General features: G+C 46.3%; 5 protein-coding genes across 5 annotated transcripts; 3 read left to right on the top strand and 2 right to left on the bottom strand.

The window, feature by feature from the left end:
- Window positions 1–52: 52 nt before the first annotated feature.
- On the top strand, window positions 53–457 carry PHATR_7544 (predicted protein; the record flags this gene model as incomplete). Its single annotated transcript, XM_002186340.1, has 1 exon — window positions 53–457. A coding segment is annotated over one exon (405 nt), but the record flags the coding sequence as incomplete, so codon positions are not given.
- On the bottom strand, window positions 320–1,250 carry GLRX2 (predicted protein; the record flags this gene model as incomplete). The annotated part of the gene is made up of 3 exons (XM_002186050.1): window positions 320–943; window positions 1,016–1,112; window positions 1,198–1,250. The coding sequence occupies 3 exons, from the start codon at window positions 1,248–1,250 to the stop codon at window positions 659–661; spliced, it is 435 nt and encodes a 144-aa protein (XP_002186086.1). The 3' UTR covers window positions 320–658.
- A 480-nt stretch (window positions 1,251–1,730) lies between these two features.
- Window positions 1,731–3,341, bottom strand: PHATR_43972 (predicted protein; the record flags this gene model as incomplete). Its single annotated transcript, XM_002186049.1, has 1 exon — window positions 1,731–3,341. The coding sequence occupies one exon, from the start codon at window positions 3,339–3,341 to the stop codon at window positions 1,731–1,733; it is 1,611 nt and encodes a 536-aa protein (XP_002186085.1).
- A 629-nt stretch (window positions 3,342–3,970) lies between these two features.
- On the top strand, window positions 3,971–4,529 carry PHATR_43971 (predicted protein; the record flags this gene model as incomplete). Its single annotated transcript, XM_002186339.1, has 1 exon — window positions 3,971–4,529. The coding sequence occupies one exon, from the start codon at window positions 3,971–3,973 to the stop codon at window positions 4,451–4,453; it is 483 nt and encodes a 160-aa protein (XP_002186375.1). The 3' UTR covers window positions 4,454–4,529.
- A 1,646-nt stretch (window positions 4,530–6,175) lies between these two features.
- On the top strand, window positions 6,176–10,512 carry PHATR_43970 (predicted protein; the record flags this gene model as incomplete). Its single annotated transcript, XM_002186338.1, has 3 exons — window positions 6,176–6,490; window positions 6,567–8,816; window positions 8,927–10,512. The coding sequence occupies 3 exons, from the start codon at window positions 6,176–6,178 to the stop codon at window positions 8,978–8,980; spliced, it is 2,619 nt and encodes an 872-aa protein (XP_002186374.1). The 3' UTR covers window positions 8,981–10,512.
- Window positions 10,513–11,492: the final 980 nt, after the last annotated feature.

Below are 11,492 nucleotides of genomic sequence, written 5' to 3'. Positions count from 1 at the left end.
CAAGGCGGACTATCTCTTTCGTCAACTAGCCGTGAGCCCGGCTTTGGGAAAACTTGTCGCCGATTTGGCTGGGTGGAAGCAAGGCACCCGCCTGGCACAAGACCAAATATGGGCAAAGCCACCGCATGCACCGCCGTTGACCTTTCATAGGGATTCCCCATACTTTATGTTTGATCCCGATGATGTTGTTACGGTTTGGGTGGCCCTCGATGATATGGATGCAGAGATTGGGCCGCTACAGTATGTGAAAGGAAGCCACTTATGGGGCGACGGCAGAATCGGGTCGGCTAGCCAGTTCTTTGACATAAATGGTCACTCCTTGTTACAATCAGCCGCAGATCTAGAAGGCATTAAAGACTACGAGATTGTCAGTATGGCAGGTCTATTGGCAGGGGGACTCTCGGTTCACAATGGGCGCACGTGGCACGGATCAGCACGCAATAGTAGTACCGTCCGCCCAAGGCGAGGATTGGGTCTGCACTTTGTGCCTGCAGAGGTCAAATTTACCAGTGCCGCGAAAAAAAGTAGTTTGTGGAGACGCTACGTCAATGATCACCCACATTCAGGTCAGCTCCCAGATGATGACTTTCCTGTTACGTGGCATCCTTAAGCATTCGAAAAAGGTAAGAATATTCGTAGCAAATAAAAATAGCAATATTTACCAAGTTACACCCTTATGCCTCCTTTGTTGAGCCGCTGCTTCCAACGTTTTCTCGAGATTGCCCGAATTATATAGAGCTTGGAGTTCCAAGTTTCCACCAACGTGCTCTCCGCCAATAAAGATACTGGGTACAGTTTTCTGATTCGTAGCTATCAGTAATTCCATTTGCAGAAAGGGCCCGTCGTCTTCCGGCATCAAGTCAAGATCGACGATGTCCAGTGTCCACGACGTCTTGGATTCTTCTTGCAGCTGCATCAAAAGAGATCGGGTTGCCTTGCAATACTATCAAAAGCAAAACGTAATTATATGAGAGCCAACCTTACACCATCGCCCAAGAAAAATCTATGCACTCACGGGGCAATAACTTTTTGCAAAAACCATGGCATCAGATCCGGAGATGTGCTGCTGGACATACAATTTAGCATCTTCTCCAGTTGAGAGATTTTCCGAGCTACAGTGCAAGAAATGGAAAAATGAAACTGTTGAGCTAGCACGCTTTCGAGGAATCGAAAAACAAGAGAACTACACAAACAGACCTACAAGACGTCGCGATCAAGAGGAAGAAGAATAGAGCGTTAAAACCCAACATTAGAAGCAGTCCATTGCGAGTTATATTGATTGAAAAGAAAGCCAGCCTTCGTTTCCCGTTGGCTGACCAATCTTTGTCGTGACTCTTCATCACTGGCAGCGAATCTGGATGCGTTTCCGACACTGACATGTTCTGGTGGTCATACAAAGCCCTTCGAAATTTTTTTACTGTTAGGTAGGGTAAGATTTTGCCTGAGAGCATCTTACTGTTATGTTATTGTTATAGTTACTGTTAGTTAGTTGACAGTGAATGTGCAGTCAACCCCACCATCATAGCTACTTCAGATCAAACGTACGAGCTATCAACTCTAATTAGATAACATTCCTTTTCAGTACTACAGTTCAGCGACCAATCCCTCCTTCCTTTGCTGCATATGCACGAGAGATAAGTACGAAAGGAACAAGCGTTGATATAAAGAAATATTGATTTCAGTAGCTCATAATGCTATGTATCGAGGAATGGTCATAAGGAAACTCACTGTCAATGTTTCGAAGTAAGTTTAGCGGCATATCCCTTTAGCGTAGAATCCATTTCGAGGTATTCGTCGACAATTTCCAAAGCGAATTGCGGTGTTGAGGATCGAGCGCGATGCTCGCCCCACTCGTTCAGAACATGAAAATAGTTCCTCACTATGTGGTAGTCAATGCTGTACCGGGCGAATGCGATTCCTTTGGCACTAACTTTTCGGAGAACCGTTGCCATTATGTTCCCTAGCCATAGCGGCATCCCATTCTCTTGAACTTTGCCACCCACCATGGCTTGCACAAGAGCATCGGATTTCGTAGTCGCAATTGCAAGTTGTTGGTGATCGCCAGATCCTCGTACAATGTCTCCAACTTCTAGACGTCCTTGTGTAATCGCAGTCTCAACCATCTGATTGCCTCGTTCGTTCCTGACTGTGACAGTCTGCCAAGATTCGTCCATTCTCGACTTTCCATCAAGTGGCGCTGCCATGTATCCAACCACTACATCCGCCAAAGCATTTGTATAGTCGAAACAAGATCGGCATGACTTGGCAATAGACGATTCAGCAATAGTGCCAGGTAGACAAAAATAAGGTATTGTCAAGTAGGTCTCCTCGGTTTTGACATGAACACGAAAATCCTGCATAAACTCATAGCCACGGACCGAATCTGAAAAGACCTTCGCCCCCTTCTCGATAAATGCAGCTGCAGCTCCTGGGGAAGGGCTGTTATCAACACAATTGGTGCCCAATATGAAAATTTCTATACCCAACTCATTTTCGATGGAACGAAGCGCCTGGACGGAGCAGCCAACTCCGCAAAACAGGAGTCGCCTTATCGATGGATCATTTTTTACTTCGTCCAGAATGTTAAGACTAGGAGCAAGAGACGGCTTTACACCTCTTCCTTTCAGAACTTCGTCGGTAGTTTGGGCTAGTATTGGATTGGGATTACTCCAGGTTTCTTCATTGGAAGCCACACAGGCAACGGCATCGACTTGTCTGGTCTCCAACATCGAAATAGCAATAGAAGACACCACGCCTGTCCATTGTGCACCCGGCATGCTGATTCCTCGAGCGAGTCGAAGTGGCTGGTACTGAACCCCAAAGCGTCGTTCATCAGCCTGCACAATTGTTTTGTCGTCGGTCGTCTTTCGTCGCCGGCCGTGAACTTTCGTCTCGAGTGTGTCGATCCGAGACATGCCCGGTTCCAAGAATGCGCAGGCCTCCTTCACACGCGCCACGTAGCTTGTTTCACATAAGCCACATTTGGAACAATGTTCTTTGGCCGGAAATTTGTATGGCCGACCTTCGGGATCGATAGGAATTCCTACCGGAACCTCCATAAACAGCGCAGAGGCCAGGCGCGATTTCCTTTTCAAAAATAGACGATGCTCCCGGCCCTGTTCTTTTTGAAAGTCAACACCGAGACCAAAACCATTGGTAGTGCCAATTGAACAGAGAAAGGTAACCAGAACGGTATAATATTCTCGAGGCATGGTGAAGACAAACCATTTACCGGTATCATTTCTGTCACCATACTTAGGTTTTTGCATCTCCGACACCTGGAACCAGTTGGGCACGCATTCTAGCACATGCATCGTTTTTCGTAACTGGAAGACAGTCATTTGGACACATACACGATCGTAAACTTATGTTAGGCTACTGTACTCTTATCTCGTACTTGCCATCGCATTGTACCTCATAAATCTTGATTGGGGCATTGTCAAGTTGTTCTACTTGACAGGGAATTGTACCTTGACACATTTCATTTCAATCACTCATGGCAGTAAAGGGCGCATTTCGATTCATTTTCCTAAATGTCTATTGAATAACCTTGGTCATTATGCCTCTCAAGAGGCATAGTTAGATTTCCAATAGTTTAAGCGCACAATGACCACTTTATGTTTCAATGTCAATGTTCAATGGTTTGTATTCTATCAAGGAGTCACGAAGGGCAGTAGATATAATCACGATTTCAGTCGCTAACGACTAAATCATATTAACTTCGGTTTCCTTCTGGTCGTAGTTACTCAACTTTTAATTAACTATTTGCGACTCCTATACCACCCAACCATTTTCACGTTTACTATCAAATCTTTTTTATTTCTGGAAATGTGTTTTAGCCGCGGCAACACCTCCAATCGAAAATCCGATTTCCAAACTGACCACCCTTTTCTCATAATTTCCAATTCTTTGTCGGATCGCTAGCACAGCCAAACGATTTTTACAGTTACCAAGCACAAATTATCAGATCATGAAGTTATTCTACCTCTTCACCTTTGCTCTGGCATCCCTCGCCCGTGCGGACTTCACTATGCTCATCGATGGAGACAAATGCGATCTCGAAACCGTCTTGAAAGCCCTTCCCAATGTCGTAAGCGCCACCATTACAGACACCCGCATGCCCAACGACGAAACGACTCTAACCTTCGCCGACAACATCTCCGACGAGTACAACTGGCGTCATCTTCGTGGACCTGACGAAGTTCAAGATGCCCGCAATTTGAATCGAGGTAACCAATGCCCCGGAGGCAACATTGCCAGTTGTATCAACAACGGAGTCAACCAGTGGCTGTGCTGGATGTTCTGCCCTGGAAGACGTAATCTCGCCCATCAGATATCTTCTACGGCTATCCCGCTGTCGGAGAAGATCAAGGAAGTAAACGAAATCGAAAATTTTCTGAAAGCAGATGACAGCATCCCTGATACCTGCGAGCCCCTGATTTTTGTCCAATAAACGTCTCGGAACAAAGCTCAACGCAAGCCTTCAGTAGAAATCAATAAACTATTTATAACTTAATTGTCAGACGATACATTTATAGGATGCTCTAGATTCCGTCAAAAAGTACTCTCCTTTTTCACTTTGATGATTGTTTTGAACTGCACTCGGTTGTATTGTACCTCGATCTACAAGGAATAGCCATGATCAGTGTTAAGCCGTTGCTCGTTGGCAGCTATCTCACTGCGAAGGTCCGACGGATGAGCTGACCTTTTGGTAGAGTGCTGTTCCACGATTATTCCTGACTGGAAGTGCGTCAAGTATACCGTAGACGCATGTACGCAATTTCCTTGTCAGATATTTCGAGGGGAATTAGGCATTGGAGCTACATACAAGGGTTCAGCGTTTCCATCCTGATAGCGATTCTGTACTCGCTGTCAAGAGAAGCGCGTTAGGTTGGTTCGTTTGCCAAGCTTTGCTGTGTCAGTACTTACCATCGAATCGAGATAAATGAAGTATTTTTCAGTTTTCGAGCGTGCTGCTGTTAGAAACGACTATCACGTCTTTCACACCGACATGCATCTCTATTCTGCAACGCAAGCGCTTCGATTCCGAGCAACATTGCGTGAGAATTCCAGGCGTCGACGAACATATCTCGTTTTTTATGAGGCTGCCTTCGGATGCCTCTATAAAACTGAACTTGAAGATCTGTCTTACAATAAACTCTTACATTTTGACTGTGAATACGATGAAGCAATCGGAGGTGACTAATATAAATGCCATGGTCCATTTTTCCACCGCTATATTAGACTGCACATAGTCTGACTTCAACATTCATATCGTATTTCTTTCTTGTATTGTCCGTTTGGAAGTGGATCGCCTACGAAAACCACTAGTTTTGACAATGCCTAAATATCCAACACAAGCGAACAACCACTGACGTTTGCCCAGAGCTGACAGATTCCTTGGACAACTAGTCTCACCATTTCACTCGGCTCTCTCAAAAAATACGAAGATTGGCGAACCTCAAAAGGTGCTGTGACGGCGGATACAGGACTCAGACAGACCCGACTCCTTTATGGTCTACCTCAGAATAGTTACAATTAGCAAGTTTGACTGCGAATGCTCGCAAGCCTACTTTCACACTGACAAATTTTCAGCCCCGTCTACAGTTGATTCCATTTGTTGACGTCACCGCATTTTTAGGTGTGCCAGTCGCCATCTGAACCCATTTTACTATCGAATGAGGTAGCCTCGCGATACTGCGATATCTAAAAGGTCAGATTTTATGGAGACTTAGATAGGGGGAATAGCTTCTGACTTTTCCGAAAAGAAGGAACTCTTCAATTGCATTCCACCACTTTATATCAAATCAGTGCTCACCCTCTGTCAAATTTTGAATGGCCTTTGCTTCGCGTACATGGTGGGTATCCTTCAGATTTTGTAGTTATGTCTGACCTGACAAATAAGCATAGGCGATACACTCTTTCTTTGTCATAAGCGGAACCACTGTAGTGACGTCATATACTCAAATACTGCTTTCCTCTTTTTCTTTTCAAACCGTGGACGGCGACTGCACCTTTTTGGGAGGATCTGTCTTTCTCGACTGTGTAAGACCTCTACAAGCCCGCAACCTCTTTGTTGCTGCGAATGATCTACTAATAGCTAGAATTGCCCACCGTATCAATTGAATAATTTGCTAGTCGTGAAGAATCATCCTCCTTTTTGGAACTTCAAACTATGAAATTCCGGGCTTTGGATTGGGACTACGACACCGAAGCTTCGTTGCGTCTTTGGGATGCTGAAGAGCACAAGAAAACTTACGTAACTGTGCTTCCTGTAGATCCGTCAACTTACAATGACGATGACCATAGCTCGTGGTTGATGCGGAATCTTCAAAAGCTGGATGGAAAGGATGTGTTGCAGAACCCCGATGCCGAATCTTTTGTAGTGGACGAGCCAGGGTGGTGCAAGACGGAAAGCAGGGACAACTGCAGAATACATGCAGACGTTTGTCTTCATGCTTCTTTGACTGCTCAATCAGGTACTTACACGGTACGTGAATTACAGAAAGCATGGCGCACTACATAGATTCACCAGAACTTTCAACTCATTGCTCCTTTTTCTGTAGTCCCTACCGGAGCGAACTTTACAAAACCAGCAGGATGGAGAGGAAGCAAAACGCTTTAAGCCACAAGAAACCAAAAAAGAAGCAGTGCGTACGAGAAACTCTCCTACAGGTCATCAAATGGCCCTTTTCACCAAACTTTCCATCCAAGCTACTGCCGGAACGTTGCGTATAGCCAACGAACCTTGGAATGGCAAAATTTGTCAACGTTCTCGCGAACCACAAATATTGTGCCTCAACATGCTGACATGCAATCCTGTGTCCATCGTATCGTCAGGTGCATTTCAACCAATTTTCAGCCGAATAATAGAAAACCAGAGGTTGGAAAAAAAGCGTTTGCGAAAAGGTCGTCTCTTCGACAGAATGTCAGGGAATGAAGACGCCAAAGCGGTATCCAAAAGGTCCAAACTATCAAACCCGCTTCAGAGTTCATTTGCACACGTAAATGCTCTCCTTCCCCACAGAAGGTCGTCTTCGTCCGATTTCACAGATATCAGCGCCACTTGTGCGACAGAAACGGCCATTTTGACGCGATCGCAAATAACGCGCTCGTCTTCGATACTCCTAAGGTGGGCCATCCAGCTTGCCATGGCAGCACTTCAATACGATTTGCCAAATTCAAGGGCAATAGCAAGTAACACAATTCTCAATTCTCAAACGAAAATATCATGCCACGGTGAGAGCGATTTCTGCCTTAATCCCATAGCGAGCTCAAGCGCATCAGATACTGGAAAGCGTTCGAGAGACTCGGACGCCGAAAGAAAGCGCGCAAAGAAAGAACGAAGGGTAGATAAACAGGTCAAACGAGAAAAGAAACGCAAACGAAAAGAAGAACGTGAGCGCCGAGCGCTTTTCGAAATGCCAATTAAGGAGCCAGTGCTTCATAGCCCGAAGAGGGATGCCGAAGGAAAAATAAACCCACCAAGAGCCAAGCAAACGTTGGAGGCTAGAGCTTCGCAAAACCACCCAACAAACACTATCCAGTCCACATTCTGTATGTTGACATCGTCAGCTGCGGACCCCCAAGCTTTTCAGAAAAACCGAGCTCACCCACAGGAATGCACTTTCCGGCAACCAACGGAAACAGGCGGGAAGGGGGCTGCATCGTCTGTAATTCAGGCACTGCAGAATCAGGAGAAATTCAACCATTCACGGCATAAATATACACAAGTCTGTATTGATGTCAAACAACGGACCGGTGATCAGAGCTTACCTGGATTGCGTTCGACTTCAACCGAAAAAGCGAAGAGCGTAACCAAGGGGTGCATAACACCTGTCCGAGCTACGCGTCCTAAAAGTGACGACACAGAGAACTTTCTCTTGCAGTCTCGAAAACCCCATGATGTATCCAATGATTCGAGCGCGCTCAAACTCCTCCAACGTGACTTTTCTGGCCATTTGCTTCCCAATTCTGGTTCCACCAGTTTTGAATTGGGTAAAAGTAGCATGACTGAAAATCAGCCTCAGTTGGCAGCATCAGTAGCGAAAGTTGACATGGCGGATGCCTTCGAAGAAACGGGTACAGATGATAGTCTGTTCGTGAATTTAAGGCAACAGGTCGATGAGCGCCAGGAGCATCAGCTGGTTCCTCATTCTTCAGTGTTGAATGGCCCAGAAAAAGACTACTTTAATGAAAGTGACACAATTCATCGATTGGAACCGTTGAAGATTCTCTGTTCTGAGTCTTTCTTCGAAGATTGGGGCGAAGCCGTCGGCCAGCTACTTTCAGGGCGTTGGGCTGCCTCAAATGTATATCTCAGTCGTGACGCTGACGATAGTTCCAATTTTTACTCAAAAAAAGAAGTACTAGGCCGTAAAATCGAACTGTGTGACTCACCTTTGGTGGACAGCCGAGAGGTTGATATTGAGCTATCCGATCGGTGCGCTATGCTGGTATATCCGGTGTCTGCCTTTGCAGAAGAATCCAACGCTCGGAAAATCGTCTTTGGGCTGGCTGAGATTACCGCTGTTGATCGATACCGCCATATCTATATATTCATTTGCTATGATGTTTCGCCAACTCCAGCCATTCGCCAAACCCTCGTCCGTGCGCAAAATTCTGTTTGGCGTCCACAAGGCGACTCCATGTCGACGTCTTTCAAATCAGTTGCCTCGAGGTCATTGGCCGCGAGACTTGCAGAAACCATCATCAGCCACGAAGCAATCCACTCTGCGAGATCGCTTGCTACTCCCGTATATGGTCTGGTTGGAGAAGGAGATGCGCGCCAACGCCTTCTTTTCCTACTTTCAATAGTCCCGACACTGAGTGCCTCTGGCGCGTGTCAATGTCTTGCACTGGTAAATGAGTTATCTTCAAATACCAATGATGAAACAAGCTTTAGAATTCTTCTTCAAAATTCTAGTGTCAGACAGCACATCATGCTGAAGTCGTCGTCCAGTGCATTTCAGGCATCTGAAATCCATCCCCTGGCCATGATTCAGCTTTCTCATGCATTGGTGGTATTCACTGGTAAGTAGACGGATATAATCCATTAGGGCGTTACATCTTAGAAAATCTGAAACCCTGGATCCGAAGCCTTCAGCTTGGCGTAGACAGTCTCCAAATTGTCGTCTTCCTCAATTGCAAACGGCCCGTCCTTTTGATTCGGGCTTTGCATAGACACCAATACCCTCTTTAATTCTTCTTCCTGAGATTCGTCATTTGGATCGATACGGTAGCCGCCAAGTGGTTCATCTACATACTTGTCTAATGCATCGTCGATTTCCTCGCGAATATCTCTTGAACTTGAAGCTTTCACACCAATCATTTCAACCGACTGCCCCCAGCTCGCTTCTTTCTCATCCAGACTTATTGGCGGACCTACAGTCGGTAGAAATACGCGACTATATGTCTCCATAAAGGCGGTCGAAAGGAGACAGGCAACTTCTGCATCACCGTTTCCCAATGTCACACGACCAGCGCCACCAAATTCTTCATCGACGAACCGTTCATAATCATCAGTTGCTTCAGGCGTGCTCAAGCCAACATGGGCAAATCCATGCTCTTGCCCTGGAAACACTTTAACCATGTGGTCCTTGACGCGAAAGTCTTGCTCCAGTAGTCGTTTCAGATCCTCTGCATCGCTTTTTGTTGCTCCTGGTACCTTGTCTTTTCCGGCAAAGACACCCATAACAGCCATTTTACGTTGCTCGTCATTGATATCAGTCTCTGTGCCCAAATGGTCTTTTCCAAACAACAGTTTGGCATTGTATCGACTGGGATACCAGACGATAGCCGCTACCGGATTCACGTTGGGTGGCCCCAATCTTCCATCAATATCATGAATCTTGCCACTCGGTAAATATCCCGAAGCAATTTCCAGTGCACGACCTCCACCATAACATGTACCCCAAACAACTACAGAGCTAACGCCGTACCGCTCCCGTAAGCATGCGGCCGCGGCTCGAATATCTACACTCACCCGTAATTCGTCTTGTTGGGCGCGCCACTGCTCGTATGTTTGACCTCTATCGTTCGTACTATCGATCCCTCCTACCCACGGCTTTCCGTGAAACAAATCCGGTACCATAACAACAATCGGTTGACACTCAAACGCAATCTTCTCTGCCAAAGCTCGGGTATCATCTGTAAAGGCTCCATACACATCTGACAGCAACAGTACGCCCTGTACTTCGGCAGCCGAAAGCTGCGCCCCGGTCTGTGTGTACTCACCCCAATCGGAAAATTCGCGGTTCAAGATATTTGCGTATAATCCAGTTTCATCACCTTCGTCTAATCCTATATCATCTTCAAATCGTATTGGGCGTCGGGATGCTTGTTCTCGCTTTATCTGTATTTCTCTTAGATGCTGTTCCGCTTGTGTTCTTGGGCTGGTAGCGTTGCTACCCCCCGCACGATCGCCACCAGCAAGAAATGGTTTAAGCGCATCGCGTGAAGCTACTACATAGGCCTGTACAAAGGTTTGGTTTGAGCCTTTATACTCGACAAGGGATTGCGTCAGACTGTCTACCACTACCTTGCGGCCTTCGTAATCATCGACAATACGGGCTTCGGAACCCCACACTTCGGGATCGCGACTGGCGTTGATGTCGTCAGTATCGTCATCTCTGTTGGATACTCCGTTAGCGGGTTTCTTGATCGAAGACTTGGTACTTTGACCCATGTCCTCTTCTTCCAAGTAAGCTGATACGTCAATCAGGTCTTTGCCCTTTTCTTGAGCAAACTCTGTGGCTTTAGTTTTCTTTGGACCAGCCGGAACACTATCATCGTCTTCCAAGACGATTTGGGCATCGACAAACGGATGCTGCCCGAGTAGTCGATCTATCAAATCTGATCTACGCCCTGACACTTTCATTCCACGTAATCGACACTGCTGCTTTAATTGAGAGACGTTCAAGAGGTCCAATTGCGATCGACTCATTTGCTCTGATGATTCGTCGGGGAGTTCGGCAGGAGTGTAAATGTCTTCATCGTCATCATCGCCGCCCCTTTGTTCATAAGGACTGGCTGAGGATTTCTGCAGTGTCTTTTTCCTGTTTTTCCAAGGTATAGACTGAAAGGCGACTCGCAGCCGCGTTGGTCGTGCGGGTCGAACGATCACAAAGGATTCTGTGGATGGAAAGAGCCTACCGAAGAACAACAGACTCCAGCAGAAAAAGAGCGAAGCGAGAGGATCCCGAATCGTCCTCTTTAGCCTCACCGTCATGGTCTTTTTGCTCCGAACAGCACTCCAACGGAGAACAAGGCTCAATGTCGTTATCGGGATATTATTCCTGGTGTGCTCACCGTCAGTGGCAAGGAAGAACGACACCCGAAAGTGGAGGGATCCATTTTCGGTTTTTGCTTGGTGTGGACCGTTCTACTTGTAATTCAAGTACATCGATGGTATGATTGGTGGCAAGGCCAGACATACATGACGGGAATAGGTAGTGGACAGAGCATGGAATACAGAATGTAAATGAAAATAA

This window comes from Phaeodactylum tricornutum, chromosome 3, assembly GCF_000150955.2.
Source record: "Phaeodactylum tricornutum CCAP 1055/1 chromosome 3, complete sequence".
Classification (NCBI taxonomy): domain Eukaryota; phylum Bacillariophyta; class Bacillariophyceae; order Surirellales; family Neidiaceae; genus Phaeodactylum; species Phaeodactylum tricornutum.
Note: the sequence above shows the minus strand (reverse complement) of the source record. Positions and strands in the feature narration are given on the sequence as shown.